General features: G+C 35.4%; 1 protein-coding gene across 1 annotated transcript in view; it reads right to left on the bottom strand.

Annotated features, from left to right (window-relative positions):
• Positions 1-27,404, bottom strand: part of LOC107687581 (excitatory amino acid transporter 5-like) — a 67,621-nt gene that overhangs the window by 8,262 nt on the left and 31,955 nt on the right. The window contains exons 3-10 of the mRNA XM_016484967.1: positions 15,866-16,081; positions 10,350-10,392; positions 9,831-10,065; positions 9,639-9,738; positions 8,463-8,696; positions 6,895-7,089; positions 3,468-3,602; positions 3,067-3,170 (exon numbers count right to left, since the gene is read on the bottom strand). Coding sequence (XP_016340453.1) covers positions 3,067-3,170; positions 3,468-3,602; positions 6,895-7,089; positions 8,463-8,696; positions 9,639-9,738; positions 9,831-10,065; positions 10,350-10,392; positions 15,866-16,081 — 1,262 coding nt within the window. The remainder of the gene's footprint in view (positions 1-3,066; positions 3,171-3,467; positions 3,603-6,894; positions 7,090-8,462; positions 8,697-9,638; positions 9,739-9,830; positions 10,066-10,349; positions 10,393-15,865; positions 16,082-27,404) is intronic.

Here is a 27,404-nt window from a genome sequence, read left to right as displayed (position 1 = left end):
CTCCACCATGGCTTCCTGGTCTGCCGTCACCACCCGGCCACCCTGCTCTGCCTGCACCACCATGGCTGCCTGTTCTGCCTGCTCCACCATGGCTCCCTCTTCTGCCTGCTCCACCATGGCTCCCTCTTCTGCCTGCTCCACCATGGCTCCCTGTTCTGCCTGCTCCGCCATGGCCCTATGCTCCTCTGGATCTGACCTGGTGGTCTCTGCTCCATTGTCTGTCATTGCCCCATGATCCTGGTCCACCACTGCTCCCAGCTCCAGGACCCCTATTGCTCCACACTCCAGGTCCTGTTCCTCTTCACGGGCCTGGCCCTCCGTCCCTCCCCCAGTTCCGCCTCCACTCCACCACCCTCCTGGACTTTTTGGATTTTGTTTGGGTGTCTGGAGCCACCCTTAGAGGGGGGGAAATGTAATGTGGTGTTTGGGTTTTGTTTCTTGTTCATTGTTTTCATGTCTTTTATTTTGTAGTTAGGCCTTAGTCATGTTCTGTCATGTGATTCCCTTGTCTGTGTGTTATGTTCTGATTGGTTGTTTTAGTCATGTGTCTTGTGCTTATTGGTTTATGGTCTTGTCATGTGGTTCTCAGTTCTGTTTGTCCATTGGCTGGTTTGTGTCATGTGAGCATTCTTGTTTGGTACAAATAGCCCTCATGTTCCCATTGTTCTTTGTCGTGTATTGAAGTTGTAATCCGCTGTCGGTGAGTCTAGTCTGTTTATGCCTCATCAAGTCTGTTCATGACTAGTCAAGTCTGTTCATGCCTCGTCAAGTCAAGTCTGTGTCTCTAGTCTCGGATTATGTTTGTATTTTGGATTACGTCTGTAAATAAACTGCACATGGGTTCTTCACTACGCTCGCCTTCAGTGGACTGAATCATTACATCACGTTGTACACCACGAAATAGCAATTGATTTACAGTTGAGATACAGGTTTTCACAAAAACAAAATTAATTATAAAATTATAAACCTCACAACTGCGCCTTTAAACAATTTTTTAAGAAAATGTATTTATTTATTGACTTTTTCAGCATCATTACAGGTACCTAATGACGTTTGTCATTAAGGAACACTGAATTTGGAATTATGCTGTTAAAATAAAATGTCAAAACCAATTTACTCCATATTAAAATAAAAAAAAGAAAAAAGAAAAGAAAAATGAATAAAATTCATCTTAACTCTGCACAAAGAATTTGATAAAAAATCATAGTCATTTAAAAGTCTACACATATAGGGAATAGGTGATCTCCTGTATTTTTCTAATACAGGAGATCACCTATAAATCAGAAGTATAAATTATTATATTAATTTAAAAGGGGGTTATGTGGGTGGATTTTCACATTGGTCAGAACAAAAACTGTAGACTGGATTATTGAAAATGCACATTAATTTTCTGCCAGTAGGAAACTTTTCTGAAAGCAGTCGGTTCCCCTCAGAGATTCATTCATATAAAACCTTGAATTAGTGAGAATGAGAAATGTGTGTTAAAATATAGCCTATATTGATGAGGAAAGTCCACTGATGAGTTACCAGCATAAGCCTGTGTGCCTGGGCTCAGCCCAACTGCCTACACTCTCTAAATGCTGTCTAATTCTAAATTTTAAAATACATTGGTGCCCGCCACGCCTGAGTCCCCGGCCAAGGTGGCCGCCACGCCTGAGTCCCCGGCCAAGGTGGCCGCCACGCCTGAGTCCCCGGCCAAGGTGGCCGCCACGCCTGAGTCCCCGGCCAAGGTGGCCACCACGCCTGAGTCGGACGCGGAGCTGGGCTTAGACTGAAAGGTCTGATTGCTAGTGTGATGGACCCACCTCTGCACAAAGAATTTGATAAAAAATCATAGTCATTTAAAAGTCTACACATATAGGGAATAGGTGATCTCCTGTATTTTTCTAATACAGGAGATCACCTATAAATCAGAAGTATAAATTATTATATTAATTTAAAAGGGGGTTATGTGGGTGGATTTTCACATTGGTCAGAACAAAAACTGTAGACTGGATTATTGAAAATGCACATTAATTTTCTGCCAGTAGGAAACTTTTCTGAAAGCAGTCGGTTCCCCTCAGAGATTCATTCATATAAAACCTTGAATTAGTGAGAATGAGAAATGTGTGTTAAAATATAGCCTATATTGATGAGGAAAGTCCACTGATGAGTTACCAGCATAAGCCTGTGTGCCTGGGCTCAGCCCAACTGCCTACACTCTCTAAATGCTGTCTAATTCTAAATTTTAAAATACATTTATTTTTAGTTATTTAAACTACAAATTTAAATCTAACTGAAAAAATCATGAAAATGAATTATACATTTACACACCTAAGGATTATATAATCCAAAAAAGTAACTGTGTATGTGTCCTCTACTTGGGTTCTTCTCATAAATGAGTAAGTGGCATTTAAAACAATAAACATATAATACGCACTGCTTCTCAATATTTACTTACAGCTTCAGATGCAGATGCATGATATTTTCATTTGCTACAAGCAGGATACACAAGAAACACATTCAACGTATACACGCAGATGGTTGTTGTGGTAATAAACACTGTAAACAGCAACCGTTTGCGTGTCTGCGCTTAATGCGCATCTTGTATATGAAAAGCATTTTAGGGGGCCCTTGGCTTTTGGGGGCCTAATGCGGTCACCTACCTTTGCAAATGGGTAAGTCCACCTCGGCTTTTGCGTCTTGCTTGAATGCTTTAAAATCACTTGAATTTTTAAATTAGCAAGGCTTAAAAACACGTGCAAATTATAAACTTTCGTAAAGATGCAGCAGTGGCCCGATCAGGCCAGTGACAAATTCGTCAACTGTCCCGAGCGTCTTTCACGCTGGCCTCAGGCAGTCCTCATTTTTGAGCCCTGATTTACAGTGAAGTAGTGACTTAGAAATAGCGCAGATATTAAATTATTTATTTAATATTTTAAACAATAATAATGAAATAAAGATATTAGATTTTTGGACACTACTATATATATACAATTTATCTTAATTTTAAATAATAAAAAAAATTATTATTTGTCAACTTGTTAATTTTTGATTTTGGTGTTTTTTTTTTTTTTTCCAGGTAACTCACCCCATCTCCCTCTTTAATGAAGTCCTTTCTGCAGATATGGGCCATGATTCCTGTGGCCAGAGCATCTCCCATCACATTGACCATGGTGCGGAATCGGTCTCTGAAGAGGTGAGGACAGACAGACATGATGCTAAAATTAACTTAATGTATTTTAAAGACACTGGTGGATAAAACATAGTCAGGATAGATACAGATGATGGATAAAAATAGAGCATGATAGGAAATTTACAATCAAGTCCAAGAGTGACTGATTATTTGTCTTTCAACCTGTGCCAAACTCAAATTTTTGAAAACTCTGATTTTTTAAAAACGCATTCTGCGTGAACAGCCCCTAATGGAAACTGACAAAAATTTGCACCTAAATGTCCAAAAATATCCAGCACATGCCAATACTTACAGGGCCCAATCAACAGCGATGATGAGAGTGATGTCATCAGTGGGCAGTCCGACAGATGTCAACACTATTACCATGGTGACTAGGCCGGCCTGTGGGATCCCGGCTGCACCGATGCTCGCTGCTGTTGCTGTAATACTGGAGAACATGGTAAACAAATCATTACACAGCAAACAAAATGTTATGAAGGACAAACAACCTCTGTAGCATCTAAAGACCATTTAGAGTAAATACATGGTGTACTTTATATTTTGGGAAACACTATTTCTTTATAAAGCTAATCATAGGCCGGATATATTTGCACAAATGACATGCATTTTATGAATGACAGATAACCAGCCTTCATGCAAACAATATAAACACACAAAATCAAACACAGAATGAGCAACTGAACAAAAACAAGCTCTTGCATGCCTGCTTGCATGCATACGCAACTCATGCGCCCTCGCAGGCATAGAAGAACATCAGTCAGCTCGTGGGTCACCCGCTCAAGGTTTAACAGGAGTTTTAACAGCCAGTGATTTAATGCACGCTGCTTCACTGAGGAATAACATCTATCCATGTCACGCTTCGATCCGCACTCAACGGGAAGAATAAAAGATGCTCTGACCTTCTCTAGTGAAGTAATGAGTCTCTAATGAGGAACAATGTTTGTTTTTTTTAGATTGACTATGAAGCTTAAATATAATAAGATAAGCGACTGACAGTTTTGGGGAACGTTACTTTTAAATACAACTTTTTACAATAATTTAGTTGCTCATTACAAAAGATAACTAATTACGGAAACTGACATGCTAAGTTATATTTGCATTAGGCCTGTTGTGACCTGTTAATTGAGCATGAGCAGTGCAATAAATACACATCTCCATTGCACTGCTTTGCATGCACATGTAAAAGCTGTGACCTGTTGCTTGGGTGCCGTAATAAATAAGAATTTCTTACGTGTACTGAGTGAATGCAGTAACCTGTTAATAAGAGTAGCGCAATAAATGTGCATCGCTATTGCACTGCTTATATGTAAAAAGTAAATGTTATGACCTGTTAATATGGGCATTGCAATAAATATGTGCCACTATTGCACTGCTTGCACATGCAAAATTAATGCAGTAGGCTATTAAACATTGCAATATTGTGCACTGATATTGCATTGCTTACATGTGTAGAATGAATTCTGTTACTTGTTAATGCTGTATGTGTGCTGCAGTAAGTATATGCTGCTATTGCTTTGATTACAGTGTGAATGGTGTAACCTGTTCATATAAGCACCACGATAAATAGCAGTGAATGTGTGTCACTATTGTGCTACTTATGTGCACAGATTAAATGTTGTGACCTGTTAAAATGGGCATTTTGATACATATGTGCTACTGTTGCGCTGCTTACACATGCAATATGAATGCAGTAACCTGCACTGCAATAATGTGTGCTCCTGTTGTGTTGGTTACTTGTATAGAATGAGTGCTGACACTTTTGTGCCACCATAAATATATGCTGACATTGCATTAATTACAATATGAATATTAGAGTCGCAATAAATGCATGCCGCTATTTCACTGCATATGTGTGCAGAGTCAATTCTGTAACCTGTTAATAGGTGTTGAAATAAATGTATTCTGTGCTTACGTGTGCTGAGTAAATGATTTAATCTGTTAATATAGGCATTGCAACAATGTGGTGTGCATGTGGTGTGAAACAGACTCGTTCAACCCCCAACACTGGCAGCAAAGCATATGAAATCTAGAGATGAGAGAGAGAGATGGCTGATGGATTTTGGGAAGACTGGGAAAACTGCAAAATAATCCTGTGGTAAGACAGCCATGTGACAGCAGCGTTTATCCATGTAACAGCGCTACCCAAATGCTCTCCGGCTCTCTATCCCTGTCTATATCTCTATATTTCTTTATCTGACCTTCCATTCACAAAATTGTGAGGTCATCGTGGCACTCTATGGTGTAGTGCACAATCACATAGTGAACTCTGAAGTATGCACTTCGATTTATGTGCTTGGTGTTGGTGTTCCCTTTAGTCCAGACGGGACGACGGGAACATTTATGACTCAGTGGTGTTCCAGACCTGAGGGCACCAAAGCTCTGAGATAACGCTGCATACAAAATAATCTAGTGAATGAGGTTCTGTCAGGCACGCATCACACATCTGTGCAGCGGCGGATGTCTTGTGCATGCATAAATACACCCCACATGAGCATGTGCATGCACTCACATGGATGGAGGATATGTACAGTGAATGATTTGAAAAACATTTGTATTATTACATTGCATTATCACCTTTTGTATTACATTTTTTGAGCAGGTCCAGTAAATGCATATTGTGAGCTTGTCACAGTCAGCACTTTTGCTGGGAACGTGCATCAAGCTTGACAAATGTCTTCAAACAATGGGTGAGTAGTTCACTTCAAAAATACATATTGCTTCATGATGTGTTTCTGTTTTGTAATGCACTTTCAACATGTTCTCTGCTGATTTCAGCAAAAATAGTCACAGAAACTCTGCTATGCATTAGCATTCTGCTTAAACAAGCAGTGTGGATACTTTAACATTTAATATAGGTGCCAAAATAAATACACCCCGCATGCAAGTGTGAAATAAAGCAAGATCAAACAAGGCAATATGATTTATGAATATGAATATGCATAGACTACCAGTTATGTTTTTCACTGATTTTATAAAGATGTCAATATGCGTCTGATTCACACATGCAACGGAAACAGTAACACAGAGCTGAGGCATGGCAGAAACATTTTCCTTTTGTTTTCAATGACAATGTTTCCATTAAGGGCTTGAGATGCTTCTGTAGCGCATCCTTTCAGATCCATCAATGCAAAGATGGATCTTAAGTGGTTTTGAGCTCTTTTCATGTGAATATCAACAGCATCTCTTTGTAGCTCAGAATGAGCACAACATGAAATTGTGGATTGGTGATATACATAGGAGGTATATTGTAGGTATAGGTTAAATATTCCCCATGCATCGTGCTGATTTTATATTTGCAAATTCATTAGGCATTATCGAGACAGTAATAAATATATAAATATAAATTAAATAAAGCAATTTAATTTATTTCCTTCTTTAACAGGGTCACTTCAACGTAGAAAAAGCTTTGAATTGGTAAAAACTTTTGAGATTTGTTACTTCCTCTTACATTTTCTAATTGCATAAATGATGGATTGCTATTACGTAATGCTCTTTTGTGCATCACACACAGCTGGATTAAAGCGTCTTTCAGGCCTCGTTCAGTCTCTGGATCATGAAGATCTGCATGTGCAGAACACTGTAAATCCAGAGCTTGCTAGTTAGGTGGAACTGATTGACAGAGGAAACATTTCTCATACCAGTGTTATTTTACTTGATAAAAGTTTTAACAACTCAAATTACTTACATTTTTAAACTTAATCATTTGACAGTTGTTCTACCTGATAGTGATGATTTGGCCGAAGTCAAGCTCGTAGTTGTTGACCTGTGCGATAAAAATGGCTGCCACAGCCTCATACAGTGCAGTGCCGTCCATGTTGATAGTGGCTCCGACGGGCAGCACGAAGCGGATGATCCGCCGGTCTATGTGGTTGTTCTCCAGGAGGCACTTGAAGGTAATAGGCAGAGTGGCAGAACTGCAAATGAAGAAGGATCTAATGTTAAAACTCCTGCTAGACTACAATGTCTCAGACTCTCAGTTTTACCTAAATACCAAAGTCTGCAATCATGAATGAAGGAACTTAAACATTTTTTATCGTGTTTGATTTCTTAACACTTTAACATTTCTTCTACCACTTGCTTGTTTGTTTATTTGATAGTTTGGCCAGTTATATCTGTAACATATTTTATCATATTTAAATCCACATAAATTAAATTGCCATAATCAGTGTAGAAAATGCTAATAAAGATGGTGTGCAAATTCTGCATGACCCAAGATATTTCGCCACCTGTCGAAACAGCTTCTCTTAATATGACAACAAAGTCTGTTTGTACTGAGAAAATATCCACCATTATGTATTGTGTGTGTGTGTTGGCACTTTTCTTTTTAGTGGATGCAACATGACTATAGCAACTGGCAGAGTGACTTTGACAAAAGGGTAAAAGTACTGATGTAATTCCTCATGTTGATGTAAGCTTGTGCAATATTTATGCTGTTTTCCTTTTCTCTCTCTATACAGTAATATATTTTCCTGGGACAGGAACCAAGGGATGGGAGAAACATGTTGTTTATTGAGTAAAATAAATGTTGTGTTGTAATTTAAAGATCTACTTCTATAAAATCTAGCTTGATTATTTGCACAAAGGCAAGACAATGAACAGGATGGAAATAATGAGCTGAAGCTCTTAATATTTACACAATCATTCAAAAGTAACAGTAACTACCAAATTCTAAATTGAATTTTTTATTGTTATTTCGAATAAACGCTGTTCAACACTGATAATAATAATCATAAATGTTTCTTGAGCAGCAAATCACCATATTAGAATGACCTCAACCTTGAACTGATCATGTGACACTGAAGACTGGAGTAATGATGCTGAAAATTCAGATTTACATCACAGGAATAAATTTAATTTGACAATAAATTCACATAGAAAACAGTTATTTTAAATTATAATAATATTTCACAATTTTTCTGTTTTTACTGTATTTTTGATCAAAGAAATGCAGCCTTGCTGAGACTTACTTCAAAAGCATTATAAAATCTTAAATTTTTAAATGGTAGTGTGTGTATATATATATATATATATATATATATATTTATTATATATTCAAAAAATGTTATATCATTAATCAAACCAAGAAATAAAACACCAGAGGAATTCATCAAATTTCTTGTTATCACTAACATTTCTGGTCTTTTACCACCAGAAATGGTTTGGAGAAATTTTGGAGAATTTCATTATTAATGAACTGTCGTTTGTTAGTTAAAGGGATTTTGCAACAGACTAACAGGATGATTAGGATTGTTTTGTGTGTTTCAGCTGGTGTTTGCATGTGTTGTACCTGGAGGACGTGGCCAGTGAAATGAGCAGGGCCTGCAGGATTCCTCGGATGTAGACGATCGGGCTCTTCTTGGTGATGAAGAAGTACATGCTGGGCAGGATGAAGAGGCCGTGCAGAATGAGGCCCATCACTACAGTGATGGCATAAAAGCCCAGCTTCTTCCCCATCGCGGACGGGTCGCTCATCTCCAGGATCTTACCGGCCACCAGAAACACGATGCCGAACGGGAAGTACCTGCACAGCAAACTAGCTGTAACTATTCACAAAATATCCTCTTATACTTTATTGCCTAACCTTAATTTCCACAGCCTAAATTATCAGCATTATCAAAACTGAAAAACCCTGTTGCCCAAAATCTACTACATGCCTTCTGTCGTCTGATTGATCTTTTATGCACTTTTAGCAAGCAAAAGGCCTTTTAGTGTAAATGTACAAATATCCATCTTCAGCTCTTGCTTCATGTGTCTTTTTGCCGTGAAATCTTTACTGATGTTTATAAAGTAAATATAAGAATAGCTTTGATATTGTTAGTAATATTTCAAGAGGAGCACTTACTGGACTGAAGCAGTTTAGCTTTCCTTGATTATCCAGGCATCGTTTTTTAGAAAAATTAGATATGAGTATCAAATATCAGGCTTTTGAGGAACGTTTATTTGTTCATCTCTCAATCATCATTGTATTGCATTGCATTATATTATTTGATCATAAAGCTAAACATTAAAATTTCATCTTACAAAGAAGATATAGAGTGACGACTGATATATCATTTTATGGAAGTATCTTTTATACTGTTAAAAATATCTCATTAGTTTACATTACAAGCAGTCAGAATTTAATCTTACTTTTTGTCCATATAAATATTAGTATCTGTACCAAATTGCAAATTTTTGCTCAGTTTGGGCCTCTGAATAAAACTTATGCTTTTTTCATCTGAATTTGAGCTCCATATTCTCAATATATCATACTATATGAGTCATAAAATCCTGAAGTATTTAAAAAAAAAATTTCATATATTTTTTTTCAAGGTTCATTATTTAAATAAAAGGTTAAATATGAAAAAAGATTTAAAAATATATATATTTCTGACTAATATTTAGTATGTCAGTTAAGTAGATAATGTTTTTATCATTTCTTTATTTTAAAAAGAGCTACATAAATAATATAAAATAGTCTTACCAGATGACTATAGCGACGATTTTCAGCACTGCTTCATTGAGACTTTGACAGAAGTTCACCAAAGCACTGCCGTTTGGACCCATCCTGCCCAACATTATGCCTTCGCAAAAATGAGCAGCAATGTGCAAATGTGAGATATGATATGAAATTATTAGCTTATTTATTATGTTGTCTCTGTGCCAGTATTCTCACCCATGGTGGCAGAGAAAATGACTATCCCCAGGACGTTCATGCCCTCGCTGGTGCCAGGAAGCGTCCGCATCACCACGTCAGGAGGCGGCGTCAGATCCAGCTGGAAGTTCTGGATGTCTGTCCCGTTATCATCCTGAATCCCGTAGATTAGAGCGCGGCGAGTGGTGGTTTCTGTTAGACTGGCGGCCACTGTCGTCTTGGGGGTCTTCATTATGGGCATACTGTTGGTACGATACTAAAGAGAAGAAACACAAAATGAATCTCTTTTTATTTTACTTAAGGTTGTCAAGCACTTTGTGATCAGAGCACAAGCTCCCCAAATGCATTTATTCAGTAATCCGGATTGCACAACTTCTAACCTGCCCATGCTTATTTACATTCCAGACGCTCATGCTAGCATTGTTAATGTGCGTTAATGTTTTTGCATATATGCATTAATTCAGTTGATTATTGTCAGTTTTCCTTACATGTACAGTAAGGAGGATGACTTATAATTCATGGCTAGCTGTGGATTCTTACCTGTTGAAAAGTGGCTTGAACAAGGTTGGCTGGAAACATGTTTCTGTTTGGAGACAAAATATATCACAGTTATATACGTGCATAGTGAATACGTGCATACTTTCAATAGGACTTTCCTTGAACGCATTTAATGTACGCAACTTATAGTAACCTATAGTAAACTGTCCTTGCCAGTTCCTTAGTGTGTGTAACTGTTTTTTAAAATCATTTTTACCTTTTTGTCAAGAGGCCTGAAAACAACCACATTAATAAAAAAGCCAATAAATACTTAATGAAAAATACAATTTCTGCTGTCGAAGGATGTTGACAATTTCAAAGATTGACAAAAAAATAAAATGATTAATTATTCATTATGGGGTGAATTCAATCTTGTGCCAGAGGTACTTCAGTGCAAAAAAATGCATCCTATTCACAAATAACCATGTATTCATGAAACCAATTATGTATTGGTTTGTATGGAATAAGAACCTTTAGAAAAACACACACACAGACACACAAAGCAACAGTAAATTAATATATGTGTGTACTTTAGATACAAATACCTATGAAAACTAATAAGATCACCCTGGATTGGTAGTATAGTCATATTGTGCTGTATGAGAGGATGAGATTCATTCATTAGCATCCAAACACAATCTATGCATGCGAGAGCCGCTGGAGCCGGATCAGATGTGCTGTATGATCCCAGCGCGCTATTCACATCAAGACAATGTTCTGTGTTAATAGGTGGTTGAGTTTCCTGCAGGCGGATGCTGTAATGATTGAATAGGATGCAAAAGTGCTGTTGGTGGCCCGGCTCATGTGGTCTTTTCACACTGAGTCATAAAGCGCTGGTATTGTTGCAGGAAAATAGCCGAACCCAATGAGTTTTTCCTCTCATACTTTAATGGAATTTAAATGAAACGTTTATACCGAACTCTCAGTTCCACATTCCAAGACTCTCAACATACTGTACATCTGAAAATATATGCTACCTACAGTAGTGCAGAACCGCAGCTGTGTGAATTCATTATGCATATGTTTGTGTATTCGTGCATGATTTTTGTGTGTGTGTGTGCGTGTTTGCATGCAAGTTCTTATTTCTCAATGGAAAATGGCTTTCCTTATGCATAATGCATCTGTATTCGTTCATTCTGTGCATTAGTGCATGCATGCAAGTTTTATTTCCAAATGGAAAGTAGCTGCACATGCATGTTGCATTTATGTTTGTTCATTCTGTGCATTACTTTTTTGTGCATGCAATTTCTTTAATTTCATAATGGAAAATATCTGTGCTCATGCATTTTGCATCCGTTTATGTTTGTTCATTCTGTGCAAAAGTGGATGAGTTTTTTTGTGCATGCAGGTTTTTATTTCTTTGTTTTGCTTTTGCAATGCAACAATATAAAGACCAACATGTGCATGTTAAATGTGTACTTGAAGCTTTTGTTTTTATGCTTCTGTAGCATAGCAGTGTTTTTGGAAGTGGGCAGTGTTTATGGGTTTTCTTCATCATTAGTGCACAAAATCTGTACCAACTACACTAAATGATCAGTAGTCAATGAGTACCAGTTCACTAATAATTACAACATTCCTATGTGCTCATCTCCCAAATAACATCATTTTGACAAGACCTGAAGGTTGTATATTTATTAAAGGACAGTCTTTTTTTACATTATTGCTTATTAATACAAATTATGTCAAGACTATTAGCACAAGATTTTCAGTGTTATGCTATCAGTGCCGGTCACGTCCTCCTCATTATTTTGTTTGCCAAGTAACCTGCAATTAATCTGCTATTGAATATCGTTGTCTATGACTGAGCTCAATATCTCATCTTCCGGTGGTTTGAGTAATTCTCTGCTATGAGTCAAAATCTTCATTAGTCCACATGCTAATGTTTTTAGTCGACACATATTCTTCATTTTAAAGCTATTAGAGAAAGCGAGGGATAGCAGGTGATGTTATTAAGCTGGTCTTTGGTCTAATTAACTCACTGGTCGATATGAGGTCATGAAGCATGAGATGTTGCACTAAATTTGGAATCAGTTAACATGAACATTCACAGCACGTTCTGAGTTTGAGAGAGTGTTAATTATAGTGATCGTTTTAACTAACACAAATGGAGATTTATGTGACAAGTGGTCTTTAATAAAAGTGTTTGTTAAGAGGTAAAATTGATTGGATATTGCACTGGAACGAACTGTGATGTTGCAATGCATTTTTAGCAGTCATTTTCATTAAAGAAATTATTCCACCAAATAATCCTGCCGTCAGACCACATGAGGCTTCTGGCCATATTGAGGGTCTTTTAAATGGCTCTGACCACACAAACAACAATTATATTTCTAATGAAATGACCTTCAGCTGATGGAGTGTAATTTGAGTGTAATTTGAGTTTAGTTACGTGGCTTCCTGACCTTAAGCTACAAACATGCATTAGCATGAATGACACAAAAATTGACCAGTTGGTTGATGCTGAGCTCACATAAAGCGGCACCGAAATGCATGTGGACATTTTAAATATATCATTGCATTAGATAGCAAACCATGAAAACAAAAATCATTTATTGTAAAGAAAGACTTTTCAAGCAAACAAATTTGAAATCCTGAAACAGTAGATGTACACTCTTAAAAATAAAGGTGCTTCACGATGCCATAGAAGAACCTTTTTGTCTAAATGGTTCCATAAAGAACCTTTAACATCTGAAGAACCTTTCTGTTTCCCAAAAGGTTCTTTGTGGCAAAAGAAGGTTCTTCAGATTATAAAAAGGTAAGAAAGAGATGGCTCTTTAAAGAACCTTTGACTGAATGGTTCTTTGTGGAACCAAAAATGGTTCTTCTATGGCATCGCTTGAAGAACCTTTTGAAGCACCTTTATTTTTAAGAGTGTAGCGTTGAAGATGGTGAATATTGTGTGACTTTGTGTTTGTTTGTCATTAGTGGAACATTGTTTATATCTAATGCAATGGCATGCAAAGTGTCCAAATACATTTTAGTGTCACTGTGCATTTATCAGATCACTCAAATAGATTCCCTATGGTTCAACACAAGCCCTAGATGTGTGTTTGTGACTGATTTTAGAGACTCAAGTGCTCTCAAACGGGTCATATGAGATTATGACTACAGTACTTTCAATCTAAACACAATCAGGTTGGCTAGAGATTTGATCCGTGATGATAGTTTAATATGATTTATTACTGACCAGCCCGAGTTACTAGTAATTCAGAAATCAAATTCTGTTTTTATTAGCAGATACTATTTGTAACAAAAAAGATGCTTTAATATCACGAGCTGTGTTGATTGACTCACTTCTCACAAACTCCTTTTGTGGTCCATAGAAAAAGCAGTTTTATTTTACTACCACTGAGATACTAGTGGTAACACTACAATAAGGTTCCATTAGTTAATGTTAGTTAATATATTAACTAACATGAACAAACAATGAACAATACATTTGTTACAGTATTTATTAATCTTTGTTAATGCTAGTTAATGAAAATACAGTTGTTCATTGTTAGTTCATGTTAATTCACAGTGCACTAACTAATGTTAAAGCACAACTTTTGATTTTAATAATACATTAGTAAATGTTGAAATTAACATTAGCTAAGATTAATAAATGCTGTAGAAGTATTGCTCATGCTTAGTTCAAGTTACCATTATAGTTTGTTTTCATCTTTTGAATGTGATATTTGTATTTTTGTCTTTTGAATTATTTGTTTTGAATACACTTTAAATGGTTTTGATAATTATTAAAAATATATGCATATGAGTTTTATGTTTATTGTTCATTTTAATTTTTGATTGATTATTTCTAATAGCCATCTGAACCACTTTGAATAACCATTGTATAATCTGATAATTAAATTAATTTTTTTTTTAAGTTTTATTTTAGTATCTTTGAAATACTAGTTTTTGTTACGTTTTAGATTAGATCTTATTATTTTGTTTTTAAAATTAAAAGGTTTTATTTTAGTATCGAGATACTCTTATAGTTTGTGTTAATATTTTGAATTTAATTTGATGACTTATTTGTTTTTAATATATTTAAATTTTTGATCGTTATTAAAAATATATTTAAGTTTTTTTTATTATGATTATTTCTTATAACCATTTGAACCACTTTGAAAAACCATTGTGTATGAAATTTGATAATGAAATGAAATGAAATGTTGTTTTTTAAATTAAAAACATTTATTTTAGTGTCGAGATACTATCATAACTTTTCTTAATATTTTCAATTACATTTTATTTTTATAATTTGTTTTCACTTTAATTTTAGTGAAAGTTTTAGTACTTTTGTTGTGTTTTTATGATTTTTATGTATTGTAGTAGTTTTAGTTTTAGTTATTTTAGTGAACTAAACGAAAATGAGAAATGTTGCCATGGCAACTAGCTGAAATAAAATAAGTTACTTTTTAAAAATATATTTCATTTTATTTCAATTAGTGCTTTCAGTTAGCGTTAGTAAACGATGACACAGTTGCCATTTTTGGGTGAACTATCCCTGTAACCAGAGCCTCTCTGTTTTCTCTCTATGCTGTTAGTAAATGTTGAAATTAACATTAGCTAAGATTAATAAATGCTGTAGAAGTATTGCTCATGCTTAGTTCAAGTTACCATTATAGTTTGTTTTCATCTTTTGAATGTGATATTTGTATTTTTGTCTTTTGAATTATTTGTTTTGAATACACTTTAAATGGTTTTGATAATTATTAAAAATATATGCATATGAGTTTTATGTTTATTGTTCATTTTAATTTTTGATTGATTATTTCTAATAGCCATCTGAACCACTTTGAATAACCATTGTATAATCTGATAATTAAATTAATTTTTTTTTTAAGTTTTATTTTAGTATCTTTGAAATACTAGTTTTTGTTACGTTTTAGATTAGATCTTATTATTTTGTTTTTAAAATTAAAAGGTTTTATTTTAGTATCGAGATACTCTTATAGTTTGTGTTAATATTTTGAATTTAATTTGATGACTTATTTGTTTTTAATATATTTAAATTTTTGATCGTTATTAAAAATATATTTAAGTTTTTTTTATTATGATTATTTCTTATAACCATTTGAACCACTTTGAAAAACCATTGTGTATGAAATTTGATAATGAAATGAAATGAAATGTTGTTTTTTAAATTAAAAACATTTATTTTAGTGTCGAGATACTATCATAACTTTTCTTAATATTTTCAATTACATTTTATTTTTATAATTTGTTTTCACTTTAATTTTAGTGAAAGTTTTAGTACTTTTGTTGTGTTTTTATGATTTTTATGTATTGTAGTAGTTTTAGTTTTAGTTATTTTAGTGAACTAAACGAAAATGAGAAATGTTGCCATGGCAACTAGCTGAAATAAAATAAGTTACTTTTTAAAAATATATTTCATTTTATTTCAATTAGTGCTTTCAGTTAGCGTTAGTAAACGATGACACAGTTGCCATTTTTGGGTGAACTATCCCTGTAACCAGAGCCTCTCTGTTTTCTCTCTATGCTGTCTAGGAGGACGATGAGGGCTGTCTGACCGTATGAGATCCAGGAGAGCATCGGCGGAGCTCATGATGGGTTTCCCACTGTCCTCAGAGTCTTCCTTCTGTGCCATTCCGCCCGGATGGATGATTAACACCATGACGATTCCCACCACCACAGCCAGGAATGTGGTCCACAGGTAGTAAGAGACGGTGATGAGACCCAGCCGACTGGAACACTTCGCATCCAGCGCAGCCAGACCTGACATCAGACTGATGGAGAGCAGACATGCTCATGTGTTAGATATGGTAAAGATGAAAAGCATCAAAACAATAAAAATTTAATACAGCTTTAAATATAGTTTTTCCCCATACATTAGAATGTGTCCTGTTTAATTACATTTTTTTCTGAGCAAAAAAGAATGACTAATGCATAGAAGCATAGAAGACACACACTAAAATGTCAATCAGTGTAACAATAGTTCATATACTGTACCAAATACTCCTGTCAGGCATATTTACAACAAGAATTAGATGACATTAAAAGGCTCCATTTAAGGATCACAGTGCAGCCCTAAAATACTAATTAAATGTTATTTATTTTTTATTTTTAATTCTTTACCAATCTTTGCCACTATCCTTCAAACCACTAGGTTTTATCCAAATGACAGTTTTTACTCATTCAAAATGTATTACAATTTAGTATGATAACTTTTTCTTGTATTTTAACAAGTACTGTACAGGTCAGAATAAGTATGTTTCATTAAAACATAAATGTGACCCTGGAGCACAAAAGCAGTCTTAAGTCGCTTGGGTATATGTGTAGCAGTAGCCAAAAATACATTGTATGGGTCAAAATTATTGATTTTTCTTTTATGCCAAAAATCATTAGGATATTAAAGATCATGTTCCATGAAGATATTTTGTAAATGTCCTACCGTAAATATATCAAAACTTAATTTTTGATTAGTAATATGTATTGCTAAGAACTTCATTTGGACAACTTTAAAGGTAATTTTCTCAATATTTGGATTTTTTTGCATCCTCAGATTCCAGATTTTCAAATAGTTGTATCTCAACCAAATATGGTCCTATCCTAACAAACCATACATCAATGGAAAGCTTATTTATTCATTTATTTTGAAAAATTGACACTTAAGACTGGTTTTGTGGTCCAGGGTCACAAATATATCTGTTACGCTGAATGACAATGGAACATTATTTCACCCATATTTAATTTCACAAAAGCTTTGAAACATTACACTCTTTACTTGCATTTAATAAGCTTTCTATGTATATATAATCAAATCTAATTTGATGGGGACATGTGTGTGTGTGTGTATGTATACTACCATTCAAAAGTGTGCAGTCAGTAAGATTTTTTGAAAGACGTCTCTCATGCTCACCAAGGCGTTTATTGCTCAAAAATACAGTAAAAACAGTAATATTGTAAAATATTATTAGAATTTAAAATAGCTGTTTTCTATTTGAATATATTGTAAAATGTAATTTATGACACAAAGCTGAATTTTCAGCATCATTATTCCAGTCTTCAGTGTCACATGATCCTTCAGAAAGCATTCTGATATGCTGATTTGCTGCTTAAGAAACATTTCTGATTATTATCAATGTTGAAAATCTTCATATTTTGGTGTAAAGCATTATACATTTTTGATACAAGTTCAAAAGATCAGCATTTATTTGAAACAGAAATATTTGTAACATTATAAATGTCCTTAGTGTCACTTTTGATCAATTTAATGCATCCTTGCTGAATAAAAGTATTAATTTCTCATTTATATAATAATATATAAAATGTTTAAAAATATTACTTCATAATTATGCACTTAATTTTGTATTATCTGTATATATTTATATAACAGTATATGTAAATATATCAAATATATATATGATTTCAGGGATAAAATTACATGGTTTTATTACAATGCACATTCTGATGTTATTTTGTAGCTGAACACATTAGAATTTGACCTCTCAAGGCCTTTAAACTGGACTATTTCAGGCACCTATAAAAAGCCCAACGCTGTAGTCCACATGTTCTCATCTCTCTGGGCACAGAGCTAAATCTCACTACAACACGAGCAGTCAGTCAGTCAGTCATCACACAAAAGCTGTCAGCTTAACGTGAGAGAGAGAGAAGGTGCCCTCTAAACAGCTGCTCCATCAGCCACAGATTACATATTAATGGCTGCAGCAGAAACATTGCTGTTTCGCATTGATGTCATGATGTCATTTTCCTGCACTGGATGGCTTCTTTTCTCAATATTAGATGATTTTGAGTAGAGTAACGTTTTGATATGTACAGTCATATATGTGGATGTTGAACTGTGAGGAGAAAATGAAATTTGTAACTTGGTCTCTCCTTAATATCTATATTTTATATTATATCCTTTGAATTGAAATAGTAAGAAAGCACCTAGCAACTGCATAGCAATATCTTGACTTTAGCATGACCAGATGATGCTCCTTCAAACCTCAGGACACTTCACTGAGCTCTCAGTTGTATTTGATTCTAGCATAAATTTTGTCCTGCGTTGTTTACAATTACAGTCTCATAAGTCAATAGTTGTTAAAATAGTAGTTCCAGTAAGGCAAGGACGTAAAAATTTAGGGACGCTAGGGACATGTCCCTACCAATATCCAGCGACTACTACAATAATTATGATCAAACAATTAAATATATAGGCCTATGTAACCACTGTTGCAATTTCAGCCGCATCTGAAATAGGTCGTACCACTGATGTTACCTGAGAAGTTAAAGTAAATATCCTAGAAAACCACACGCTAAGAACATATAAGGGAGCAGAAGTGTTTAAAACATACAGGTACAGCTCAGCTGAATGATAAAGTTTACCCTCTTTAACCGTTGTTAAACTGAATGTAATGATGACAAAATCTCGTTTGTGTTATATTTACAGTATGGTTTGTAATTGTACTCCATGCATTTGTATGTTTAAATGATGTTGAGGAACATGCATGAATATGGCTAAGAATCAGGATATAAGATTAAAGCTATACATTTAAATAGGAAAAAAAGTAGTTGAGTCGACTTAAAATATTAAAGCAACCAAGCTTTTTTGAGTTTACTGATCTTCAGGAATACACAAGTTGTGCCAACTCATTTTTTAAAGTTTGACTTAGTCAAACTTTAAAAAATGAGTTGGCACAACTTGTGTATTCCTACTATACTACAGTAATACACTATAGTAGTACACTCAACTTAAACCAGTAGTTTTAGTGAACTTTCATATATGATTTGGCACAGCTTCATCCACTGAAGCTGAATAAACTCAAAAATGCTTTGCAGCTGCTTGCTTTATTTTTTTAAGTTAACTCAACTTTTTATTTTTTATAGTGAATTGACACCAATTTTTGGTCATTGCAGCAGCAGTCGAGTGTTTGTGTCGGATATAAACACACTTGCAAACAAAAGAGTAATTTACCTAAACAACAGAACAGCAAAAGCTAAGTTCTTATGTGCAGTAGCTGGTAAAATTTAACCTAAAACACTATTTCAATGCTTGCTGTAAATCCGTTTTTTTCCCCCCATGTTCCATGAGCATTTTACACATTCTTCAGTAAAAGATTCAAAGCCAGGAGCAAAACGTCTATGGGGAGCAACTTCGACGTGATCGGTGTCTGAAGCACATGTCTAAACACTACAATAACATTGGCCGGGCGACAGCCTGTGACGTCACTACCAGCGCGACCACAGTATAAAAGGGTGCCGGGAAAATACGTCATCAGCTTGCATCTGAAGCATGGCAAGAAAAGAGGACGCAGTGTCTTTTTGACTTCTCAGGGAACCATGGTTACATGCGTAACCTGAGATCAGGGGTGGATTTAGTGATTTGGGGGCCCCAGGCAAAATATATGAATGGGGCCCTATTTATTTGCACACATTTATAAATTTAGCCTTGAGGTTCCTTTTTTGTTGTGATGCTTGCTGCTGCATAATGGTGCCCCACAGTTGTCTCCAATGTTTCTACATTTTTCATGTAAATGTTATAATGGCTTTCTTTCATGTTGTAGACCACGAAATCGCAATTGATTTACAGTTTTCACAAAAACAAAATATATTATAAAATTATAAACCTCACAATTGAGCCTTTAAACCATTTTTTTAAGAAAAGAGAGTCGGAAGTATAAATTATGATATTAATTTAAAACAGGGTTAAGAGGGTGGATTTTCGCATTGGTCTGAACAAAAACTGCAGACGTGATTATTGAAAATGTACATTGATTCTCTGCCAGCAGGAGGCGCTTTTGGAGCATCAGACATACAGCGGTTTCCCCGGTAACGGCTGTAAACAAAGCAGCACGCTACATTATCAGATAAAATGAAAATGCCATCGAAACTTTTCTGAAGACAGTCGGTTCCCTTCAGAGATTCATTCATGTAAAAACTTGAATTAGTGAGAATGAGAAAAGTGTGAAAAAACATAGCCTATATTGAGGAGGAAAGTCCACTTATGACTTTGACTTTGATGCATTGCAATTTATGACTTATGTTACCAGCGTAAGCCTGTGTGCCAAAGGCTGTCTAATTTTAAACTTTAAAATACATTTACACTGAACGAGTATCAAAGATCTAAGACTTTTTCTATGTACACAAAAGGCCTATTTCTCTGAAATATTGTTCACAAATCTGTCTAAATCTGTGTTAGTGAGCACTTCTCCTTTGCCGAGATAATCCATCCACCTATCTTGATATGCCACACCTGTGAGGTGGATGGATTAACTCGGCAAAGGAGAAGTGCTCACTAACACAGATTTAGACAGATTTGTGAACAATATTTGAGAGAAATAGGCCTTTTGTGTACATAGAAAAAGTCTTAGATCTTTGAGTTCAGCTCATGAAAAATGGGGGCAAAAACAAAAGTGTTGCGTTTATAATTTGTTCAGTGTATTTTAGTTATTTTAACTACAAATTTAAATGAAAATTAAAAAAAAAGAATGAAAAGGAAATTATACATTTACACAGCTAAGGATTATATCAACCAAACAAGTAACTGCGTATGCGTCCTCTACTTGGGTTCTTATGAATAAGTAGCAGCATTTAAAACAATAAACATATAATACGCACTGTTGCTCAATATTTAATTACAGCTTCAGATACATGATATTTTCATTTGCTACAAGCAGGATACATGAGAAGTGAGTTCAACTCGGACACGCAGACGGTTGTCGTGGTGATAAACACCGTAAAAAGCAACCGTCGCATGTCCGTCCTTAGTGCACATCTCGTAGATGAAAAGCATTTTAAGGAGCCCTTGGCTTTTGGGGGCCCAAGGCTGTTGTCTACCTTTGCCTAATGGGTATGTCCGCCTCTGCCTGAGATGTTCCCTTATGAGGTAACTCGAACTGCGTCCTCTAGCGGTCGCTATGGGGAACGAAATACCCATGCTGCCATGCTGAAGGGAATGCATGCCAAGTACCAAGGCGAGCACTAAGTACCAACCGTTAGGGGCTAAGCAACGAAAGCCCGGTCCCAGGGCAGAGCTTGGAGGCTTGGAATCAGATAACAATGTGATTCCTTTAAGGGGATATGGCCAGGGTTCTGTGTTCATCATATTACCAGACCCTGGCCTGTCACCTAGGTGGACTTCATACATCAACCCCTAATTCTCCCAGGGAGGCTACAGGGTAGCTAATTGACCTGTCTGCCAGATGCAGAGTGTAAGGGAAATTGAATGGAACCGGCAGTAAACGCCTTCCACTGTACTTGAGACAGAAACTTCCCGTAGGATCTTTCTTTCCAGATGCCTTGAGCTGGCAGCCATATCTGGCCACAGCCCAGTCGAAGCGGGAAACATTTGTCATGGTATCACTGAAGATACACGTCTAGAGTGGGACCCATGGTGAGAACCGGGGTCTGTACTCCGGGAGCTAAACGCTTCATTCAAGTGTTAGATTCCCTTGGAAATCGAGAAAGAACAGAAACCGCTGCCGCTAATGTGTCGCTATGAGATTGTTCAACTCCCATGAGAGGTGAACTACAAAATATTCACCTATATATAAGTAATTGAAGACTGTTGGGGGAAAAAAAGTCAGAATTGTGAGATATAAATTAGCAATTGCAAGAAAAAAAAGTCAGAATTGTGAGATTAAATGTTTTTATTTGTTTTATTCCTTGGCAGAAACAATTGTTACAATTCTGACTTCAATTAATTCTGAGAAAAAAGGTCAGATTTGTGAGATATAACTATAATTCTGAGTTTATATATTGCAATTCTGACTTTTTAATTGCAAATTCACAATTAACATTTTTACTTTTTATTCATGGCAGAAATAAGCTTCCATAATAGACTGCTGTGTTTTATATGTGTGGATACATTTTAAATTCTTGTAGGATCACCGCTGAGATGGTGACCTTCTCATTCTGACGCTAACATGGCACAGCTGGGCATGTTTGCATGTGGTCCATCCTATTGTTCAAGGTCATGACCCTGATGAGCATTGTGGGTAATCCTTATCTAGCCGCAATGACGTTTCAATCTGGACTTGCGTGCTGATGGATTTATTAAGGAAATATCAAATCTATTTCTCTCTCTCTTTATCTGTTCCTGTTTACAGTGTGAGCTTTGACCCTCGTCGACCCTTATCAGTGGAGAGGAAATAATCATCATTAGAAATATGAAACATATGTTCAATTAATTCTTAATATCACACTTCAAAATACATGAATGTCACTGCATTATGATAACGTGGCATTTATCACTTTTCATTTTTTACACTTATTCATTGGCATTTAAATACATAAAACACTAAATGTAGTGTACAAAATGCAATGCAATGACGTTCAGACATTTTTAAGACTCTTCAAACAATTGCTCTGCCATGACAGTAGTAGGAGAAAAGTCTTGCAGCAATATGGAGAATGTCACGCATGTCGCCAGATATTGTTGAACAAAACAATGGCTGAATTAAAGTTTGCATAGCTGAAAGTGTTTGTGCACTTGTGCAAAGTAATGTTTCGTAATGGCCTCCGTTTCGATGCATTGTAACATGTCACTTTCAAGGTCTACAACAATATATTTATAACCCATGAAAGTTGAGTCATGTCCCAAATGCTGTTCTTTCATGCATCGGACTAAACACACTTTATGTTAGCAAACACCTTGTGCCTTTGCATGGCATAAATGACATCATTTTTATATATCATTGCGTGTTTCTGATGGATAAGAGAATATATAAGCAGTTTAGATCTATTTATATGTAATTTTAGGGAAAAAAGTATGCCTTTCGTGTCTTTTTTTAAATGTCACATCCCACACATCTCCACAGAGAGCAATGCACCTGGCCTCTTTTCCTGTGAGAGGGAAGAAAGACTAGCCAACGCGTACCTTCATCAGCATCGTCTGGCAGTCAGCAGCTGATCGTATGCCTCAGTGGGTCGGCTTCAAAACAACAAATCCCCTCTGAAGCTCTGAGCCGCCTGACAGCCAGATCAGCAGCGTGACGTGACCCGAGATTTAGCTTCCACAAATATCTGCATACACAATCAAATGAAGTGTGTGGCTGGAGAGATGGCCAGACAAACAGGACAGCTGCCTTTATTTACTTCTCTAAATTGTTTTGTGAACCGTGTTCAAGCTATTTCACTTTTTCAAAATAAAACATAAAATTGATGTTTGTGAATGTGATGTGTAATGTGTGTGTAAACTTTGCTGGCCTTTTTTTTTTTTTGGTGAATATAATCACCAAATCACTCAATATAAATTTTCTCTTTATTATCTATACAAAATTATCAAATTTTATTATGTAAATTATAAAATGTGTATTATATATATGTGTGTGTGTGTGTGTGTGTGTATGTAATTATAACATATTATAAAATGTATAATTTTATAAAAATAAAATGACCAATTTACCAATATATTACCAATACCAATTTGTTAATTAGATTACCTCAATAGAGGTACTGAGCTATTGAGTTGATAAATTAATGAAAACGTTTAACTTAAGCTCATCACATTTATTGGAATCACATATCATCACATAAATTATTAAATTTATTGGAGTCTGCCACCAGAAATATCTGTTTTAAATGGAAGGTCAAGAGGATTTCATATCGGACCGATATAGGGGTGAGTAAATTGTGAACTGTTCCTTTAAATCTGTCTAAAATGAGCACATTTGATGGTGTCTGTGGTGTAATTTATTTTTAATATAAGTTGTAACATGTTCATGAAAACTGAACGCCTGAATGGCAAGCTAAACAGTTAGGCCTATATAATAATAATAATAATAATTATTATTATTATTATTATTATTGTGTTTATTAAGAAGAAATTGCCATTTGTACAGGCTGATATCTGTCGCAATGAAAACAAAAGATTTTCTATGGGGTAATGATTTTAACGTTACAGTATTTAACTTTTGATGCTCGTCTAGCGGTTCAAGTTATTGCGGAAGAACATTATTTTGGTCCTCAGTCACGTGAGTTGTGCTTCGACTCTGCTATCACAGATGATCAGCATATCTATGCGAATCTTAACAACATCAAAACTCTCCCAATAATGAAAGAAAGGCAGATTTCAGGAAAAAAGACGTATGAACAGATAAATTGCTTATATAATATAAAGTATATGCTGCTGTTTTTTGGACTTGTTGAAATTAATTGTTTTAAAAAAGCCTGGCATCGCTGTACATTAGACATAACGATCGCTATTCAAAACGGTGGAAACTATAACTTGGCAAGGCGATTTATAGGCAAATAGAGCAGTAACTGGTTTAGAGATTTTGACGGATTTGATACCTACATAAACATTGTTTTGTTAACCTAGTCAATACAGCAAATGTGATGCTAGGCAAACTATGTTGATTCGTGTTTTATTATGGGTTCTGTTGTTTACCCTTTTGCTTGTAAACTCTCTTCGGCTCGAGGTTCAGTTGTTGTGGCCATAGACATATAAAATATTTTATATGTCTATGATTGTGGCTTCTAACAAATTTCACTGCATATAATAGTAACCTAACCTTCTTTCCTTGATTTGGTTATGCCATAGGCTAAACATGCAAGGATGAATGATGAAAGCATGCAGTTTCCGGGGAAATCCGGCCCGACAACTTTAAAATATAAACAATGATTACAGGCTTACTTATTAAGCGAGGTACGAAGAACGGGCCCCTGATCCTCTTTCTTTTATTTACGGTCATGACGTAAACACACACTGATGAATGGGGAAAGCGTGCAGTTTCCCGGGAAATCCGTCCCGACAGCTTTAAAATATAATGATTATAGGCTTACTGTAGTGATTTAGGGTAAGGCAAAATGCGTGTGTGTGTGTGTGTGTGTGTCTGTGTGTGTGTGTGTGTGTGTGTGTGTGTGTGTGTTTGGGAAGTATCTACAAAGGAGAAGGAGTGACTGGTGATAGTTTCTGAATTTGATTGTGAGGATTTTCACTGAAGGATTTCTTGAGGAAATGACCTGATAAATTCACCTCCACAACTGTGCTGGAAAAATAAATTAATTTATTGAGAGCTGCTCTCCATCTCATTTGGCTCTGTCCTCCATTCCAAAATGACGCACAGTTTCTGTGTGTGTTTTGACACCCTTATTCTGGTATTTATATATGCACATCAAAGCTGTGAATTGTTTGAGCATGTGTGGATACAATTTTCTGAACTGGTCAGAAAGAATGATATTTTTTCAATAATTTCAGCCAAGCAGGTTCAATATGTTTAATGCAAAATAAATAAATAAATAAATAAAATAATCCTAGTGGTGTCTCATTTATTGAATGATTGAATACATCTGTCATGAAAATAAGTTATGACAGCCACCATTTAGCCACTGTTTATATTTCAACAACAAATTGCAGTAAAATAGAAACATAATTATATAATTAAAATGTTCATATAAAAACTTGTGTGCAATTTAAATGTTTGTATACAACGTTTTTATTTTACATTATATCTAAAAATAAAAAGCAATTAAATCTGGACTGTGTACCAACTGACAGAGTTTCTTGTATAAGTTATAGCTTAACTTGAGAAATTGTTTTCCTTAAGAAAAACTGACATGTACTGTACCTGATATATATCAAACACAAACACACACACACACACACACACACACACACACACACACACACACACACATATAAAGCAGCAATAAATGTTTTCAGTCAGCAAGATTTCTGAAGGATCACGTGACACTTCAGACTGGAGCAATGATGCTACAAATTCACAGGAATAAATTACATATTAAAATATATTCAAACAGAAACAGTTAGGCCTATTTGAAATTGTAATATTATTTCACAATATTACTGTATTTTCGATCAAATAAATGCAGCCTTGGTGATCTTAAAAATCTAAAATCTTAATGTTCATTGCAATGTTTCATTATTTTATTGTCAACACAATCATTGTGAATGTATCATAAATATTCAATATATCTGTGTTGTCCTATGGATAAGCACAGCCTTGGTTGCAAATCCTGCAAGGATTAAACTTTGAACCACATACAATTCATGTGAACACACACATACATTTTGAGTCTTTAGAAAATTACGTCATCAGGCCACATCTTTAAAGGTGTTTCAAGCTTTATAAAGGATTTGAAAGCCCCATAATTATCATTAAATAGTCCACACAGCTTGTGCATTTCTATTGTTTTTTCTATTTTCAGTTGTGTCTAAGGAGCAAACCCAAATCGACATCTTGGCTACTTTATTAAAGTTCAAGAGAGAAGATGATTTATGAATTAATCATTCTTTTGAGTCAGATCTTTTCAGTCAATCCGTTGATCCAATTAACAGTCTGAATGATTTGTTTATTTGAAATACAGAGTTCTGGCATGAAACTCTAGATGGCGCAGTCCGATAGGTCTAACTCAATCTGACCTAATGACATCATCACATGGCTCAGCTGATTGGTTCTCTCCTGTATCAGTAGCCAATGAGCTCGCTGCTCAACATTCAAATATATGACTAGTGCTTGCAGTAGCAGTTGCAGCTTGCTTCAGAAACCCTCCACCTTCCCCAGCTCCACCTGTATAGATCTGCTACAAAGTGATCCATTGATACTATCTTGGGGGTTATTTCATGCATGTTATATTTGCAGCAGCAATATTTCTTACATGCTCACAGCAGCATGTTGTGGATGTATTGGCAGTAGCAAGTCTCTGTACTTGCTCTGCCGCAGCAACAGCAGCAGCATAGCAGATCTATTCCCCCAAGACCAAATACATTAACATTGTCATGTACATTACCATGCCAATCCCTGCGAGAGTTGTCATGACAGAACTCAAGTTCAGCTCACAGACTCAATGAACAAATATTTTAATCAAATAATCACTTAAATATCAGTCTGTTCCTCACGTAAAGCCATCATATGATTTGAAATATAATGAATGAGTTGCATGAACCACTATTATGATTCTTTTATGGTGCTTCTAGGTCTTTTTTGGAGCTTGAAAGCATCAGCTTCTATTAAAGGGCTCATATGATGCTGCCAAAAAGAACAGTATTTGGTGTAATGAAATGTGTTTATGCGGTTTAAGGTTAAAAAAACACATTATTTTCCACATACTGTACATTATTGTTTCTCCTCTATGCCCCGCCTT

Source organism: Sinocyclocheilus anshuiensis, unplaced genomic scaffold, assembly GCF_001515605.1.
Source record: "Sinocyclocheilus anshuiensis isolate Anshui unplaced genomic scaffold, SAMN03320099.WGS_v1.1 scaffold2067, whole genome shotgun sequence".
NCBI classification, from domain to species: domain Eukaryota; kingdom Metazoa; phylum Chordata; class Actinopteri; order Cypriniformes; family Cyprinidae; genus Sinocyclocheilus; species Sinocyclocheilus anshuiensis.
Note: the sequence above shows the minus strand (reverse complement) of the source record. Positions and strands in the feature narration are given on the sequence as shown.